At 37.3% G+C, this 14,096-nt stretch overlaps 1 protein-coding gene across 5 annotated transcripts in view; it reads left to right on the top strand.

The window, feature by feature from the left end:
* The window catches only part of FAM126B (family with sequence similarity 126 member B), an 86,712-nt gene extending 75,517 nt beyond the window's left edge, over nucleotides 1-11,195 (top strand). For 2 of the 5 annotated variants that reach the window (XM_023218653.2, XM_023218660.2), the window contains exons 11-12: nucleotides 1,566-1,725; nucleotides 8,414-11,195. In XM_023218653.2, coding sequence (XP_023074421.1) covers nucleotides 1,566-1,725; nucleotides 8,414-9,015 — 762 coding nt within the window. In that variant the 3' untranslated portion in view covers nucleotides 9,016-11,195. Of the gene's footprint in view, nucleotides 1-1,565; nucleotides 1,726-2,451; nucleotides 2,620-8,413 lie in introns of all 5 variants that reach the window. The other 3 variants (XM_023218668.1, XM_023218675.1, XM_023218683.2) reach the window with 2 other exon arrangements.
* Nucleotides 11,196-14,096: the final 2,901 nt, after the last annotated feature.

Below are 14,096 nucleotides of genomic sequence, written 5' to 3'. Positions count from 1 at the left end.
GACAGAGGAAACATATAAAATGCTATAATAGTTGTCTAGGTGATTTGACTGTGAATTTTTATTCCTTTCCAATTTCCTAAGCTTTTTGTAGTATTTTGATAACAGTATTCTTACAATACTATTTTCTACTTGCAGTATTGTAAGAATACAGCTTTTTATTTCATCGTTTCAAAAAATCACTATTATTTTTTGAAACAAGGTCTCACTTTGTCACCTATGCTGGAGTGCAGTGGTGTGATGACAGTTCACTGTAACCTCCACCTTCTGGGCTCAAGTGGTCCTCCTGCCTCAGCCTCCTGAGTAGGTGGGACTACAGGTGCATACCAGCACACCTGGCAAATTTTCGTATTTTTTTGTGGAGACGAGGTCTCACCTTGTTGCCCAGGCTGGTCTCAAATTCCTGGACTCAAGTGATCTGCCTGTTTCAGCCTCTCAAAGTGGTGGGATTACAGGCATGAGCCACCTTGCCTGGCTTAGCTTTTTAAAAGCCATTTTATTTATATCATTTTAAAAATATTTTAAGCTAAATATAAATTTATCGAGGTAGCATTTGCAGTAATTCTCCATTTGAATTCCCATTTGTTTCCTAATTTTACCCTAAGAGTTATATTAAAACAAATGGATAAAAAGATTTAAAAATTACATCATCATAGTAGTACCTTGAACTTATGAAACTCTTTAATAGTTGATCCTTTCAACAATCTTGTAAATTAAGTAGAGGTGGCATTTCCAAGGCAATACAGGTAAAGAGATGAGTAACTCTAGTTACAGTATTCCTTTATTGTCCATGGTCTCTGAGGGACACAATAATAATACCCTCTTTCCCTATTCAAATCTAGAGCCATATGATAAACAGAAAAATAGTTGGTATATGGGGAACAAGTATTTTCATTACTGTTAAAAGCTAAATTGAAAGACTTTCCTCCACATCTAGACCTTGGAACAGCCCACTGGCAAGAATGTTTGAGTGAGCAGATCAGGCACACCCATCCAGGCTGCTTAATTCCACGTGGGCTTGTCCAAGTAGAGAGGGAAGGAGCAAGACAATACTTTAGCTCAAGATTTTTGCTAGATTAGTACAACCCAGTTAGGAAACATGGATCAGTCAAATGGCAATTACCAGTTATGTCACTTTCCTCTTCAGGGAGCAGAAAATGGTAGGACAAAATGCCAGAAGTATTTAGGGAACATTTCTCCTCATGTAAACAGAAGAGTGGAGAACATCCTAATGTTTTATCAGAGATTAAATTTTGCATGTTATTTATCTGAAGAATCAGACAATTCTAAATTGTCTCATAATCAGAGTTTACATGTGAATTCTTTCTTTGGCATGCTTTTTCTCTTTGAAAGTCAATAATTTTAAGGCATCATTGGGGTATGTGACTCATATTTTAGAAATTCTCATTTGAAAAGCCTGCTTAAAAGAATACAGAACAACAAAGATACATTTATTAAACATTATAATGCAAATTTTAAATACATATTCAAAAGTTATGGACACATGTAGTATAAACAAAAACTGCATATTGATTGTAAACTTGTATAGACTTATATTATCATTTTAGGTTGCCAATGCCATGAAAAACTCATTACCATTTGATGCTCCTGATTCTACACAAGAAGGCCAGAAAGTCCTTAAAGTTGAAGTCACTCCAACAGTGCCGAGGATTTCTCGGACTGCAATTACAACAGCTTCAATCCGTCGTCATAGATGGAGAAGAGAAGGTGAGTACAAAATCCCCATAGTCCACACTTGGAGTCAAGTAAATTTGTCACTGTTTTTACAGACTGTCTTAGCACATGATATTAAAAGACCCTGTGTAAAGTACATTTTTTTTGTTAAAAATATCACTAGAAATGTGACTAAATGTCTCAAGTTATTTTATTATGTATTTATAAAATAGATGTTTAGATTGCTGTATGAAGATTAAAACAAAATAAGATGAGGTTAATTTTTGTCTTTTTTTGAACTAAATAAGAAAAATAGGAAAGAAGTTGCTTTAATCTTGTTACCATACTGGAAAAAAAAAGGTGCACGTATGAGCACTGTGGGAAAAACTATATAACTGGCCAAACTAACAGTATAATGCAAGCTATTCATAAAATGATTTATTCTTGATTTTGGATTTTTATCTTTGCCTTTCCTTTTTTTGTAAGTGCTGAATCCAGCAGTATTTCATACACATGGTACTTGAATAGTCAAGCTGTCTTGCCTAAGAGATATTGCCATTTTAATGATCCTGATTTTTCTGTCTTAATTCATTTGCAAACCTCACATTGTTCATCTGCTGCCTTATGTGTGTGCATGCTGTGCACACACATGTAACTATATAAATAGTGTTTGTGTTTATATCATATCCATATATACATTTTCTTATCTGCCTGGGTCAAAATGCTCAGAAAATAATAGAGCAGCATAAAAGCACTAAAATTTTATATGTTGAATCCCAGATGGCTTTGACTTCTCAAACGAGGCTGACTCGAGTATTCCTGGCTCCCCGATCCAACACGGCTCCACTGACCTAGGGATCAAACGTGTGCAAGAGGGGGAGGTGCTGGTGCGCAGGACCCCTGAGCATGGCTCACCCGAGCCCAACTCAGCAACAGCCACAACAGAGGGTAGGACAGAGATGAGGAGGCAGAAGTCAGTGAGGCAGTTGCTGGAGAAGGATCCTGGCTCTCTATCCCCAAGCAGAGCATCTTTCCATTCTAATGTGTGTTTCCAGTACCCCAGGGTGTATTAGCTTCTCCTTGCAAAGCACCCTCCCTCCTCATATGCATAGCACCAGATCAGGTGCAATCTTTAGTTACCATTTGTGCTGGTCTGAAGTCTGCATCCTGTGTAATCAAGGAACAGCTTGGCATGGCTACTAACAAGGCAGGGTCCTGTCTCCAAAAGGTCTGCAAATGCTTGGAATTTTTTTTATTACTGAGCATGTTTATTCTAACATTAGGAAAGAAAAATGCACCCAGTGGACATGAGCCTTATTCATCAATATGAATGATTTTAATTATACAATAATTTATTCTTTAAAATTTTTGAAGAGAGTTTTAAAACATTAGCATATTATCTTTAAGATATTGAAGTGGAGCCAGCTGGTTTATGTGTAATTCTGTGGTGTTCAATGAAGAATTTCTTAGCTCTTTGACCAAGTATGCTGATGTTCATTGGCTTTATCATCTGTAGATTAAGTTGCTTAGGTCTAACTAGTAAACTACTGACACCTTCTATAAATGTGCTATCCTGATGCACAGTACGTTTTACAATTTATTGTAAATAATGGTGGTATTAAATTCAATGGAATTAAAATGTATTATTATATTTAGAGGTCAGATATCCTAGTAGAGCCTTATTTCTATAATGTAGGTATCACAACATGGAGGGGTTTTTAAATACCCTTCCCTCGAACCCCCATCTGCAAAAGAATGCTTCTCTTTGTTGGGAAAGTATTTACTTGCTGTTTTGCATGTAATGCCATAGGAATTAGCTTTGTAAAGGAGGGAACTGTAGCCAGTTTTTAAAAAGTTATTTAATGTATTGCTACTGTGGATCCTTTATACTTATTTATTAAATCAAGCAAGTAGCTTTAAATGAGGTTATATATTTTTACTTAAAGACCAAACATACATAAAGCAGTTAATTTCCACCATAGGGAACTCTCTTGCTCTTTGGTGCATTAGAAATTTGAGCATGCTCAGTAAGAATCTAAATCTACCCTCTGTTCCCTTGTCCATTTACCCAGATTGACCTTATTTCATTTAACAGTGTTGCATGTGCATGACCCAGGGACCCAAAAAAGTTGGTGCTGTTTGAGAGATCCTTTAAATGGCTCTGAAAGATGCAGCCTTCCCTTTATTCCCTGTATCTTATTACATTATCCCTAGGAGTAAGTTATCTTGTATAAACATGTAACAATAAGATGATGAATAGATGTGGAACCTAGAGTTGGCCTAAACTGAACATTCTTGAATGACTGAGCCACTTGATATTTATCTACTACTACTGCTAGAATATTGGAAGTATTTATGCTAAATATAGTACCATGTTAATCAACAGTTGCTCACATTCCAGAAAGTGTAGGATTAGGTTGAAGCATTCCTTCAAATACATCAAGTCATACACTTTGAAACAAATGAACCAAAATAGTAGTTCCTTTTTAATATCCTATAAAATATTAAAATATCCTATGTTAATATCTATCACTGGTAAAATTTCAATTTGGGGGAGGGAGAAGGTGTAGTCACAAGGAAAGAGGAATGTTTCCTTTTTTTTTTTTTTGAGACGGAGTCTCGCTCTGTCGCCCAAACTGGAGTGCAGTGGCCAGATCTCAGCTCACTGCAAGCTCCGCCTTTCAGGTTCACGCCATTCTCCTGCCTCAGCCTCCCGAGTAGCTGGGACTATAGGCGCCCGCCACCTCGCCCGGCTAGTTTTTTGTATTTTTTTAGTAGAGATGGGGTTTCACCGGGTTAGCCAGGATGGTCTCGATCTCCTGACCTTGTGATCCGCCCGTCTCGGCCTCCCAAAGTGCTGGGATTGCAGGCATGAGCCACCGCGCCTGGCCGAATATTTCCTTATTTTACCTTTTAATCCAGATTGTTTGTAGTTTTATTTATTTATTTTTTTGAGGCAGGATCTCACTCACATCACCCAGGCAGGAGTACAGTGGCACAATCAAGGCTCACTGTAGCCTCAACTTCCTGGGCTCAAGTGATCCTCCCTCCTCAGCCTCTGGAATAGCTAGGACTACAGGCATGCCACCACAGCTGGCTAGTTTTTTGTATTTTTAGTAGAGATGTGGTTTTGCCATGTTGCCTAGGCTGGTCTCAAACTCCTGGGCTCAAGCAATCTGCCCACCTCAGCCTCCCAGGGTGCTGGGATTACAGGCATGAGCCACCACCCTGGCCTATTTGTAGTTTTAAATCAATATTAACAGAAGCCAAATGTATAGGTAAAGTCAGCCATGAATAGAAATGTTCATTAAAAATCCATTTCATAGCTTCTTGGGGTTCAATGTAAATACAAAAAGGAATAACAAAAAAAAAAAAAGAAAAAAAATCAATTTCAGATGTCTCCTCTTCGGACCAGGAATGTATTGTTATCACCTTTGGAGAAAATTACAAAGGAAAAATGTTTTGAGACACAGTTGCCTTTTTCTTTCTTGAGGGTTTCTTCTCGACCCCCAGATGGTCTCACTCTGTTGCCCAGGCTGGAGTGTAGTCGCACAGTCATAGCTCACTGTAACCTCAAACTCCTGGGCTCCAGCAAACCTCTGGCCTCACCCTTCTCAGTAGCTAGGACAGCAGGCATGTCACCATGCCCAGTTAATTTTTAAATTGTTTGTAGAGATGGGGTCTTGCCATGTTGTCTGGACTAGTCTCGAACTCCCAGGCTCAAGCACTCCTCCTGTCTTGGCCTCCCCAGGTGTGATGCACTGCACCCAGCCTCCTTAAGATTCATAGCTTACTACCACCTTGAATTCCTGGACTTAAGTGATCCTCCCACCTCTGCCTTCTCAGTAGCTGGGACTATAGGTGGGTGCCATCACATCTGGCTAATTTTTTAACTTTTTATGGAGATAGGATCTTGCTATTTGCCCAGGCTGGTCTCAAACTCCTCAACTCAAGGGATCTGCCTGTTTTGGCTTCCCAAAATGTTGGGATTATAGGTGTGAGCCACCATACCCCACCAAACAGACGAAAGGAAATTACTAAAACCTATGAAAAGTTTTGGTAATTCTGAACTCTGCTGAAGCTTTTGGATTAACATGGATTATTGACTAGTTTTCTGCTATGATGGTTTTAAATAATTTACAATTAAAATTGGGTTTATTACATGCTGAAATTGAAGAGACAATATAAGCCCATCACCTACTTTTCTCCTGATGTCGAGTACATTCTATTTGTGACTTTTAAAGCTGGAGTTAAGATTATTACTAAACTGGCCAGGCACGATGGCTCATGCCTATAATCCCAGCACTTTGGGAGGCCCAGGCAGGTGGATTGCTTGAGCCCAAGGGTTCGAGACCAGCCTGGGCAACATGGCAAAACCCCGTCTCTACAAAATATACAAAAATTAGCCAAGCATGGTGGCACATGCCTGTAGTCCCAGCTACTTGAGAGGCTGAGGTGGGAGGATCACTTGAGCCTGGGAGGTTGAGGCTGCAGTGGGCTGTGATCGTACCACTGCACTCCAGCCTGTGCAACAGAGTGAGACCTTGTCTCAAAAAATATATAATAAAAATAAACAAATGTTTTTTAAAATTACTACTAAACTGAAGACAATACCTGTGATTAAAGTATAATCAGTATTCCATTATATATACTAAGCATTTCTTAGTATATAAAATATCAATAGATTCTCTTGCATGGTGGCTTTTATGTTATCATCTTTTTTATGGCCATATTGCTTGGGCATCAGATCTGCATGTAGCAAGATTCAGAAGCTAGCACTAAGTCTCTCAGTCTCCTTTCCTAATAAATATACCTAATGATACATTTCTGTTCACTCCCAGTTTTATATCACTAATATTAATTCTGACCCAATAACTATCCTTCCTTGGGCATTTTGGAGTTCTTTATACTAATTGTAAGTAAATTACTAAAATGTGTCATATGAATATAAAGTTTTTATTTTGAGGTATATTATAAAAGTACATTATATACAGTTCTTTTGAAGAGGTTGAGAGAAGTGGTGTCAGCTGCTACTGTTCTTAGCAAATGCATTTTCATATGGCTTTGCATGATGATTAAAGATTATTAAACTGCTGGATATAATAAGGTGCCTTTTGCTTTAAGGATAGCTTATTTCATTCTTTAGAAGGAAGAAAATAATCCATATGAGTAAATGTAGCTAAGTAAATAGTTTATTTTTCCAGGTACTATGTTAAATAAAAGATTGTGTTTAAATATTTTGTATATATTTTGCTTAGGTAACCTATATCTCTAATATTTGTTTAGATTCTTTCCTAACATTTTTACCTTACCTGTAATGTTGATATCTGTTTTGTAGATTCAGATTAAACTTTATGGCAGTCTGGAAAATGTATTTAATGAGGTAGCAAGCCAATACGAGTTACTGAAAGAAGCAAATGTATTACTTTCTAAGAGAATGTTGATCATACTCTCAGTAAGAGAAGTGGCTTTCTGTAAACTGCAAGCTCAATATATTATATATTCTTTTCTTCTTCCCACAAAAACCCAAGATAAGAATTCTGTTGTTGGCCGGGAGAGGTGGCTCATGCCTGTAATCCCAGCACTTTGGGAGGCTGAAGTGGGCAGATCACCTGAGGTCAGGAATTGGAGACCAGCCTGGCCAACATGGTGAAACCCCATCTCTACTAAAAATACAAAAATTAGCTGGGCGTGGTGGTGCACGCCTGTAATCCTAGCTACTCGGGAGGGTGAGGCAGGAGAATTACTTGAACCAGGGAGGCAGAGGTTGCAGTGAGCTGAAGATCGTGCCACTGCACTCCAGTCTGGGTGACAGAGTGAGACTCTGTCTCAAAAAAAAAAAAAAAAAAAAATATTTTGTTAACTGCAGTTTCTGCATGAAACGAAATGTGATGGGACACTATAGTATTTTGTGATTATGATATCTCAATACTAAGAATCTTAAATATTACAGAAATAATTACATAAAATATTATCAAAACATATGATATAGAAAATATAAATCCTTCTTAAATACCTCTGCTGGTTCCCTACCACTGCTCTCTGATAATATTTTCTTCACATTAATTGATCAAAATATGGAAACCAGTGAGTAGAAAAGGCCATAAGATAAAATCTGACTGTCAAGTTACAGAAGCAATATAGTTTTGAGTTATTTTTAAAAATTGCTAGTTCCATGTTAAAGGTTCTAAAGCCATATAGAGGCAGTTAACCAACCACTGAGTAAATATAAATTTTATTATAGTTAAAGAGTTTGGCCTGTAAGCATAAATGAGTTTTTGGTATAATTCTGGGTAACCGGAATTAGAAGAGGGTCTCTTGCACATCTTATGGTGGGTTAAAGAAGGTATGAGGGGCAAAGTTGTTGTTGTTGTTTTTTTTTTTTTCCAGTAGGTAGATATGGTCATTTCAGAAGAAGAATGATGAGTGCATTATAAAAATTTATGTTAACTGTTGTATTTTACCTAGTTGTTTTACATGCCTAAATATTGACAATACACTAGATATGTTTGTGGATAGTTTTACAAAAACTGGACTAAATAAAGCTAAATTAACATGTTTGAGCACAGTAGAATTCTGTGTAGATTAAGATTTCCCCTAAATTATTTAGGGGAAGTGTTGATAGTAGGGCCATTGACAACCTATAGCAAGCATTACCCAAGAGATAAGGTCAGTATTGTTATTCACAGCTGCTTCTTACTTAATTTAGCTATTGCTGAGTCTGTCTGATTTGTTTTCTTAGGTGCTGAGGGTGTAAATGGAGGAGAGGAGTCTGTAAACCTGAATGATGCAGATGAAGGATTTTCATCAGGGGCTTCCCTCAGCAGTCAGCCAATTGGGACCAAACCATCCTCCTCTTCTCAGAGGGGAAGCTTAAGGAAAGTAGCAACTGGGCGTTCAGCCAAGGATAAAGAAACAGCCTCTGCCATCAAATCCAGTGAGAGCCCTCGAGATTCAGTAGTTCGCAAGCAGTATGTACAGCAACCAACTGATCTTAGTGTAGATTCAGTTGAGCTGACACCAATGAAGAAACACCTGAGCCTGCCTGCTGGCCAGGTGGTGCCAAAAACCAATAGCTTAAGTCTAATCCGGACAGCCAGTGCTTCTTCAAGTAAATCATTTGACTATGTAAATGGCAGTCAAGCAAGTACCAGCATTGGGGTTGGCACTGAGGGAGGTACTAATTTAGCAGCTAACAATGCTAATCGATACTCAACTGTCAGTCTGCAGGAAGACCGGCTAGGTCAAGCTGGCGAAGGTAAAGAGCTTCTCAGCCCAGGAGCCCCCTTAACCAAGCAGTCTCGATCCCCAAGTTTCAATATGCAGCTAATATCCCAGGTGTAGTTTTGACATCCTCCCTCATCTTTCTGCTTACCTTTTAAACTGAACATTTCATTGTGCAAGAAGACACTTCATCCCACATTGTGAAAATATTGGTCACTGTTATCAGATTTCATTTAGTTTAGGTATCTTCATACTGTATTTTGTATCAAAACAGCAATAAGGTTTTCTTTATCCCTCTTTCCTACATCTTCACGTATTCCTTGTAAATGTGTTTATGAAGCAGTATAAAATGTTTGCCTTTTCCATGCCTTCCTTTCTCCTTGGGTGATGTGCAATCCATCGTAGGCTGATCGGTCCCATTTCAACACTGTGAGACTGAGGATACGTTAGAGGAAATGGTGTATATGATCCCTATGAAACGATTCTTTGGCTTTTGTTTAAAAACAAAACAAAACGGGTTTGTTCTCATAATCTAGAGAACTATGAAGATTACTGGATCATATTTTTTTCTCTTAACCAGGAGTGCCTCAGAGATTCTGCTATGACTTTGGACTTCTCTGAGTCTGTGCAATCATTTTCTGGAGAAGCATGGGGAAAGGTGGTAGACTGCTGCACTTTTTCATTAAAATGAGGGTAGCTCTTTCTCCACCCCCCCATCTCCTTTATCCCGAAGACATAAATGTTCAATTACGGAGGCATTTAAATCAAGTTGTGACCACCTCCATTGGAGGACAGGGCTCTAAGTTGATTGTGTAATTGATAATGCACTTTCTCAATGGCTCTATAGTCATTATTAACATGTCTTCCCTCTTCCCCACAAGGACATATAAGGTCATTTCTGTCCTTCAAGTTTGGCCAACTAACAAATCAGAATCTGAGGGGCATGTTCTATTTCCCAGGAATGATTGACACTTTGGTGCTGGGGTTTTGTGGGGGGAGGGGTGGTTTTTGTTTAGCTTGTGTGGAGATTGTGTGTGTGAGAGGAGATTTTGATTCTTTTTTTCTTTTCCTTTGTGAGCTGATGGCTGAAGTATAACAGTACATCTTCAGGTAAAGAGAGGGATTTCTCAATCTACTTTGTTATGTCAGACTATAAGAGAAACCCTTTCAGCTGCTTTCTAGATGTACCTAAATTCAGTCAGATATTTTGGATTAAGAAACCTAAAGTCCTGATACATTACATACTCCAAGGAAATATATCAGGGACAGACAATTGGCTGAAAACACTGATACTTCAATGTGACACATTTTTATAGAACATTTCTACCGGGGGTACTGACCTTGATTTCTCCTATAAGGACCACACTGCCTTTGTGTTTAATGTAATGCAATTTGTGTACCTTCTAATCATATATCTGCAGTTTCTCATTTTTATAAAACTTTGAAATCATGCCAGTAAGCTAGATGTTGAATGTATGTAAGTAGCATTTGGTAACTGCTAAGAGGTTACAAAAACATTATTGGTAAAAAAAATTTTCTTAGTTCTGATCTGGTTGGATAAGATTTTATCATAACCTCTTCTGGGTCTCAGGCTCTGATGTTTGAAAAAGAAGGGAATATATTGGGTTTTAAAAAATCAGTGTATTGTGACTTAAACTGTTACAAGTTATCCTTCCACAGAATACATCAGAGCTATTAGTGCTTTGTACATTTAGATGTTTTTACTTGATTATTGTTTAAGAAAAATATACTGAATTTATAGAAAGCAAGTATTCTCCTAATTAACAAAAGTTAAAATTTTATCCCTACCATTAAAATTACAATAGATTTTGATAAATAACAGAAAAAAATGCCTTTTTTTCACACCTAGCAATGCTCCATTTTTATTGTAAGAACTTTCTTTTTTCCCTAAGAGACTTTCTATTAGACTCTTTATATATGAGATGCTTGTTTGAATTTGGTAGTCTGTAACATTTTCCAGCTCATGTGAAAATGGAAAACTAGAACCTGAACTAGTATCTACAACGTTGCCAAAGTCCGGGGTAAAGCTAAAAGTTGATAAATAGACAATTTATTGATTTGTGTGTGTGTGTGTGTGTGTGTGTGTATGGTGTGTATATGTATATATCACAAAGTTGTATTTTAAATATCCTTTCTTCTAATTTAAGGGATGTCAAATAAATGAAAGGAGTTTAAAAATAGCCAAAATAAATGAGCTGTAAAGGTCTATAACATACTAAAAAAGGCAGTTTCAGGTATGTAAGAAAAGGAGCATTATACTTACCTAGAAAGTGAAATCTTGGCTATGGCTGGAGGTCAGTCACTTTATGGCATAAATTATGGTTTTATCCGAGAGGTAAAAAGACTGTTTTCAATTCAAATTGTGCATTTATTGGCATCTAAATCTAGCATGATTTTACTTAAAGCACAAAAGAAATACCACACAATATCAAATTATAGCAAAAGTTAAATAAATACAACAAAATTTTCCTTTGGCTAGAAATCTTATGTTATACCTGAAAAATTGGTTTTAAAAAATGTTCATCATGGCCGGGCGCGGTGGCTCATGCCTGTAATCCCAGCACTCTGGGAGGCTGAGGTGGGCGAATCACAAGGTCAGGAGTTCGAGACCAGCCTGGCGAAACCCTGTCTCTACTAAAAATACAAAAAATGAGCAGGGCATGGTGGCAGGCGCCTATAATCCCAGCTACTCCGGAGGCTGAGGCAGGAGAATCACTTGAACCCAGGAGGTGGAGGTTGCAGTAAGCTGAGAACGTGACACTGCATTTCAGCCTGGGTGACAGTGCAAGACTCTGTCTCCAAAAAAAAAAAAAAAAAAGTTCATCTTAGAGGATTTTATTTATCTGTATGTATATACATATATGCTTGTATGTATACATACACACATTAACATTTTATGACCCTGTAACATTTGTTTTCTATTCTTTTAGGTGATATGAGTTGACCTCAGTGAAGAAACATTCCGTTTAGTCTAAACCTTGCATTTAGGGTCTTACAGCAGATTTCTTGTGCAAGAATTATTATTTAGTTAAAATGGAAGGCGTTAGTTTAACAAACTGAGAGTCAAATTTTCTAAGTTTTCAACTATGCATTTTAACATGCATTATTTTTGGCATTTAATTTAAAATAGTTTGTTTCAGATATACAACAGCTGTTACAGATATATGCCAGCAATATTCATACTTTTTAAACAAGCTTTTGTTGTATATTTCCTAATTTCCATAAGTCTAACCATCTATGAAAAAGATATTTAGGGAGAAAATACTTGTTTTCTGTAATAAAACAAATAGGTTGGTGCCATGTATGCCAAGTTGGATAAAAGAATACAAAGAAATAGCTGAAGGCTTGGGAGCTCTGCTCTGACACTAATTACTGGAACGCAAACTAAAATGCAAAGTGAATAGTTAACTCAGAAGATTTGATTTTTTGAGACAAGGTCTCACTCTGTCCTCCAGGCTGGAGTGTAGTGGCATTATCATGGCTCACTGCAGCCTCGACCTCCCTTGGGCTCAGGTGATCCTCCCACCTCAGCCTCTGGAGTAGCTGGAACTCCAGGCATGCTCCACCATGCCTGGCTAATTTTTGTATTTTTAGTAGAGACAAGGTTTTGCCATGTTGCCCAGGCTGGTCTTGAACTCCTGGGTTTAAGAGATCCACCCACCTGGCGTCCCAGAAGTGCTAGAATTACAGACATAACTACCACACCTGGCCTGAAGACTTTTAAATGTGAAAATATTTTAAGAAGCTAAGGGGAAAATCATTATTTTAAAATCCTGATCCCCTTACATTTACCCCTTACCATTCCCATTCCTTTCCAATTCACTTTTCTTTGTCTGCTTATGATAGAATCAGAACTGTGCTAAGAAACCCTAGAGATAATCTAGTTAGTCTCCCACTCCCTCACCCCAACATTCATCCTCAAGAAACGGAAGCTCAGAGGTTGTGGTGTGATCAAGGTCATATAACTAAAGCAGAGCCAGAATCAAACCCAGTCTCCCGTGGGTTTGGGGAGGCAGTGGGTTGTTAACTCCATTTTTGCAGTTTCTTTATAGTTCTGGTCTAGTAGTTGGTGAAGACAGCACATTAAGAAAAGTGTTAAATCCAAATGTACAGTAATCTAGATGGGGAAGTGTTGGAAATGTTAAGTATATCTACAGATGTAAGGATCAATACATTATTCTAATTTATGTGTATTTTCTGCCACATAACAGTTGTATGCTGCCATTTTATAGTTGAATACATTTGTTGGGATTTATTTAAATGTAAAATAAACCCAATGAAATGGCTTTGATCAGTGTTTTCTAGTTATTTTAAAGTAATTTTTGAGTCAGCCAGCTTTCAGTCACCAGTGTGGCAAGCTAATTATATTGCACAATAGAGTATTGCAAAGTAAAGATTAAATAAACTTGATTCCACTAATTTTTAATGTAGAAAGAGACTGAATCTTACTTATGCTTAGAGCAAATGCAAGCAATATTTCCTTCTATGATTGAAAAAGGTTTTATAGTGTGAAGCTTATGATTCCATAATGGAACAGTGACCATGATGTCATTTAAAGTGTGTATATACCGTATAAAATGTCTTAAATGCGGTAGTCTCAGCTATATAAGCTCAGCATTTCCAGTCTGTATTCTCAAATTCCACGTAGTAGCTTTAAATTAATTAAAATTGTTTATTAGACACTGGAATACTGAGAATAACTTCAGATTGTTTTGTTTGCACTACTTTTGTGAATATTTTAATGAAATGGAGTCAATTTTTTAGTACTTCAGTTGTTGACAATCAGTTGTCTCGTTTAAATCTCTGCATGTTCATTTGTAAATAAAAAATGTAGTACCTGTCTTTAGGGGTAGTCCCCTATTTATTACAAACAATGGCAAGGAATATCTCTCCGTTTCTGACCTTGGATTACAAAGTATGTTTTGGGTTTTTCTTTTTTAATCAGTATTTCAGTTACACATTTGTTTTCAGCTTTAAAAAGTTTAACAGGTCATGCCAATGATCAGAAAATCTGTAAGAATTTTAGAGCAATTTTTCTATGTACGGCTATGTTAAACAGTCTGAACATGAGACTTTTTATCTTTCAAGTTGAATGATTACTGTCGTCGTTTTACCACTAAGTTGGTTGAGACACTTACTTGTAATACTTTAATTTTTTTAAAGTGTTTTTAGAAACAAGT

This window comes from Piliocolobus tephrosceles, chromosome 11, assembly GCF_002776525.5.
Source record: "Piliocolobus tephrosceles isolate RC106 chromosome 11, ASM277652v3, whole genome shotgun sequence".
Classification (NCBI taxonomy): domain Eukaryota; kingdom Metazoa; phylum Chordata; class Mammalia; order Primates; family Cercopithecidae; genus Piliocolobus; species Piliocolobus tephrosceles.
The sequence above is the reverse complement of the archived record's forward strand: the minus strand, read 5'-3'. Positions and strand labels throughout refer to the sequence as shown.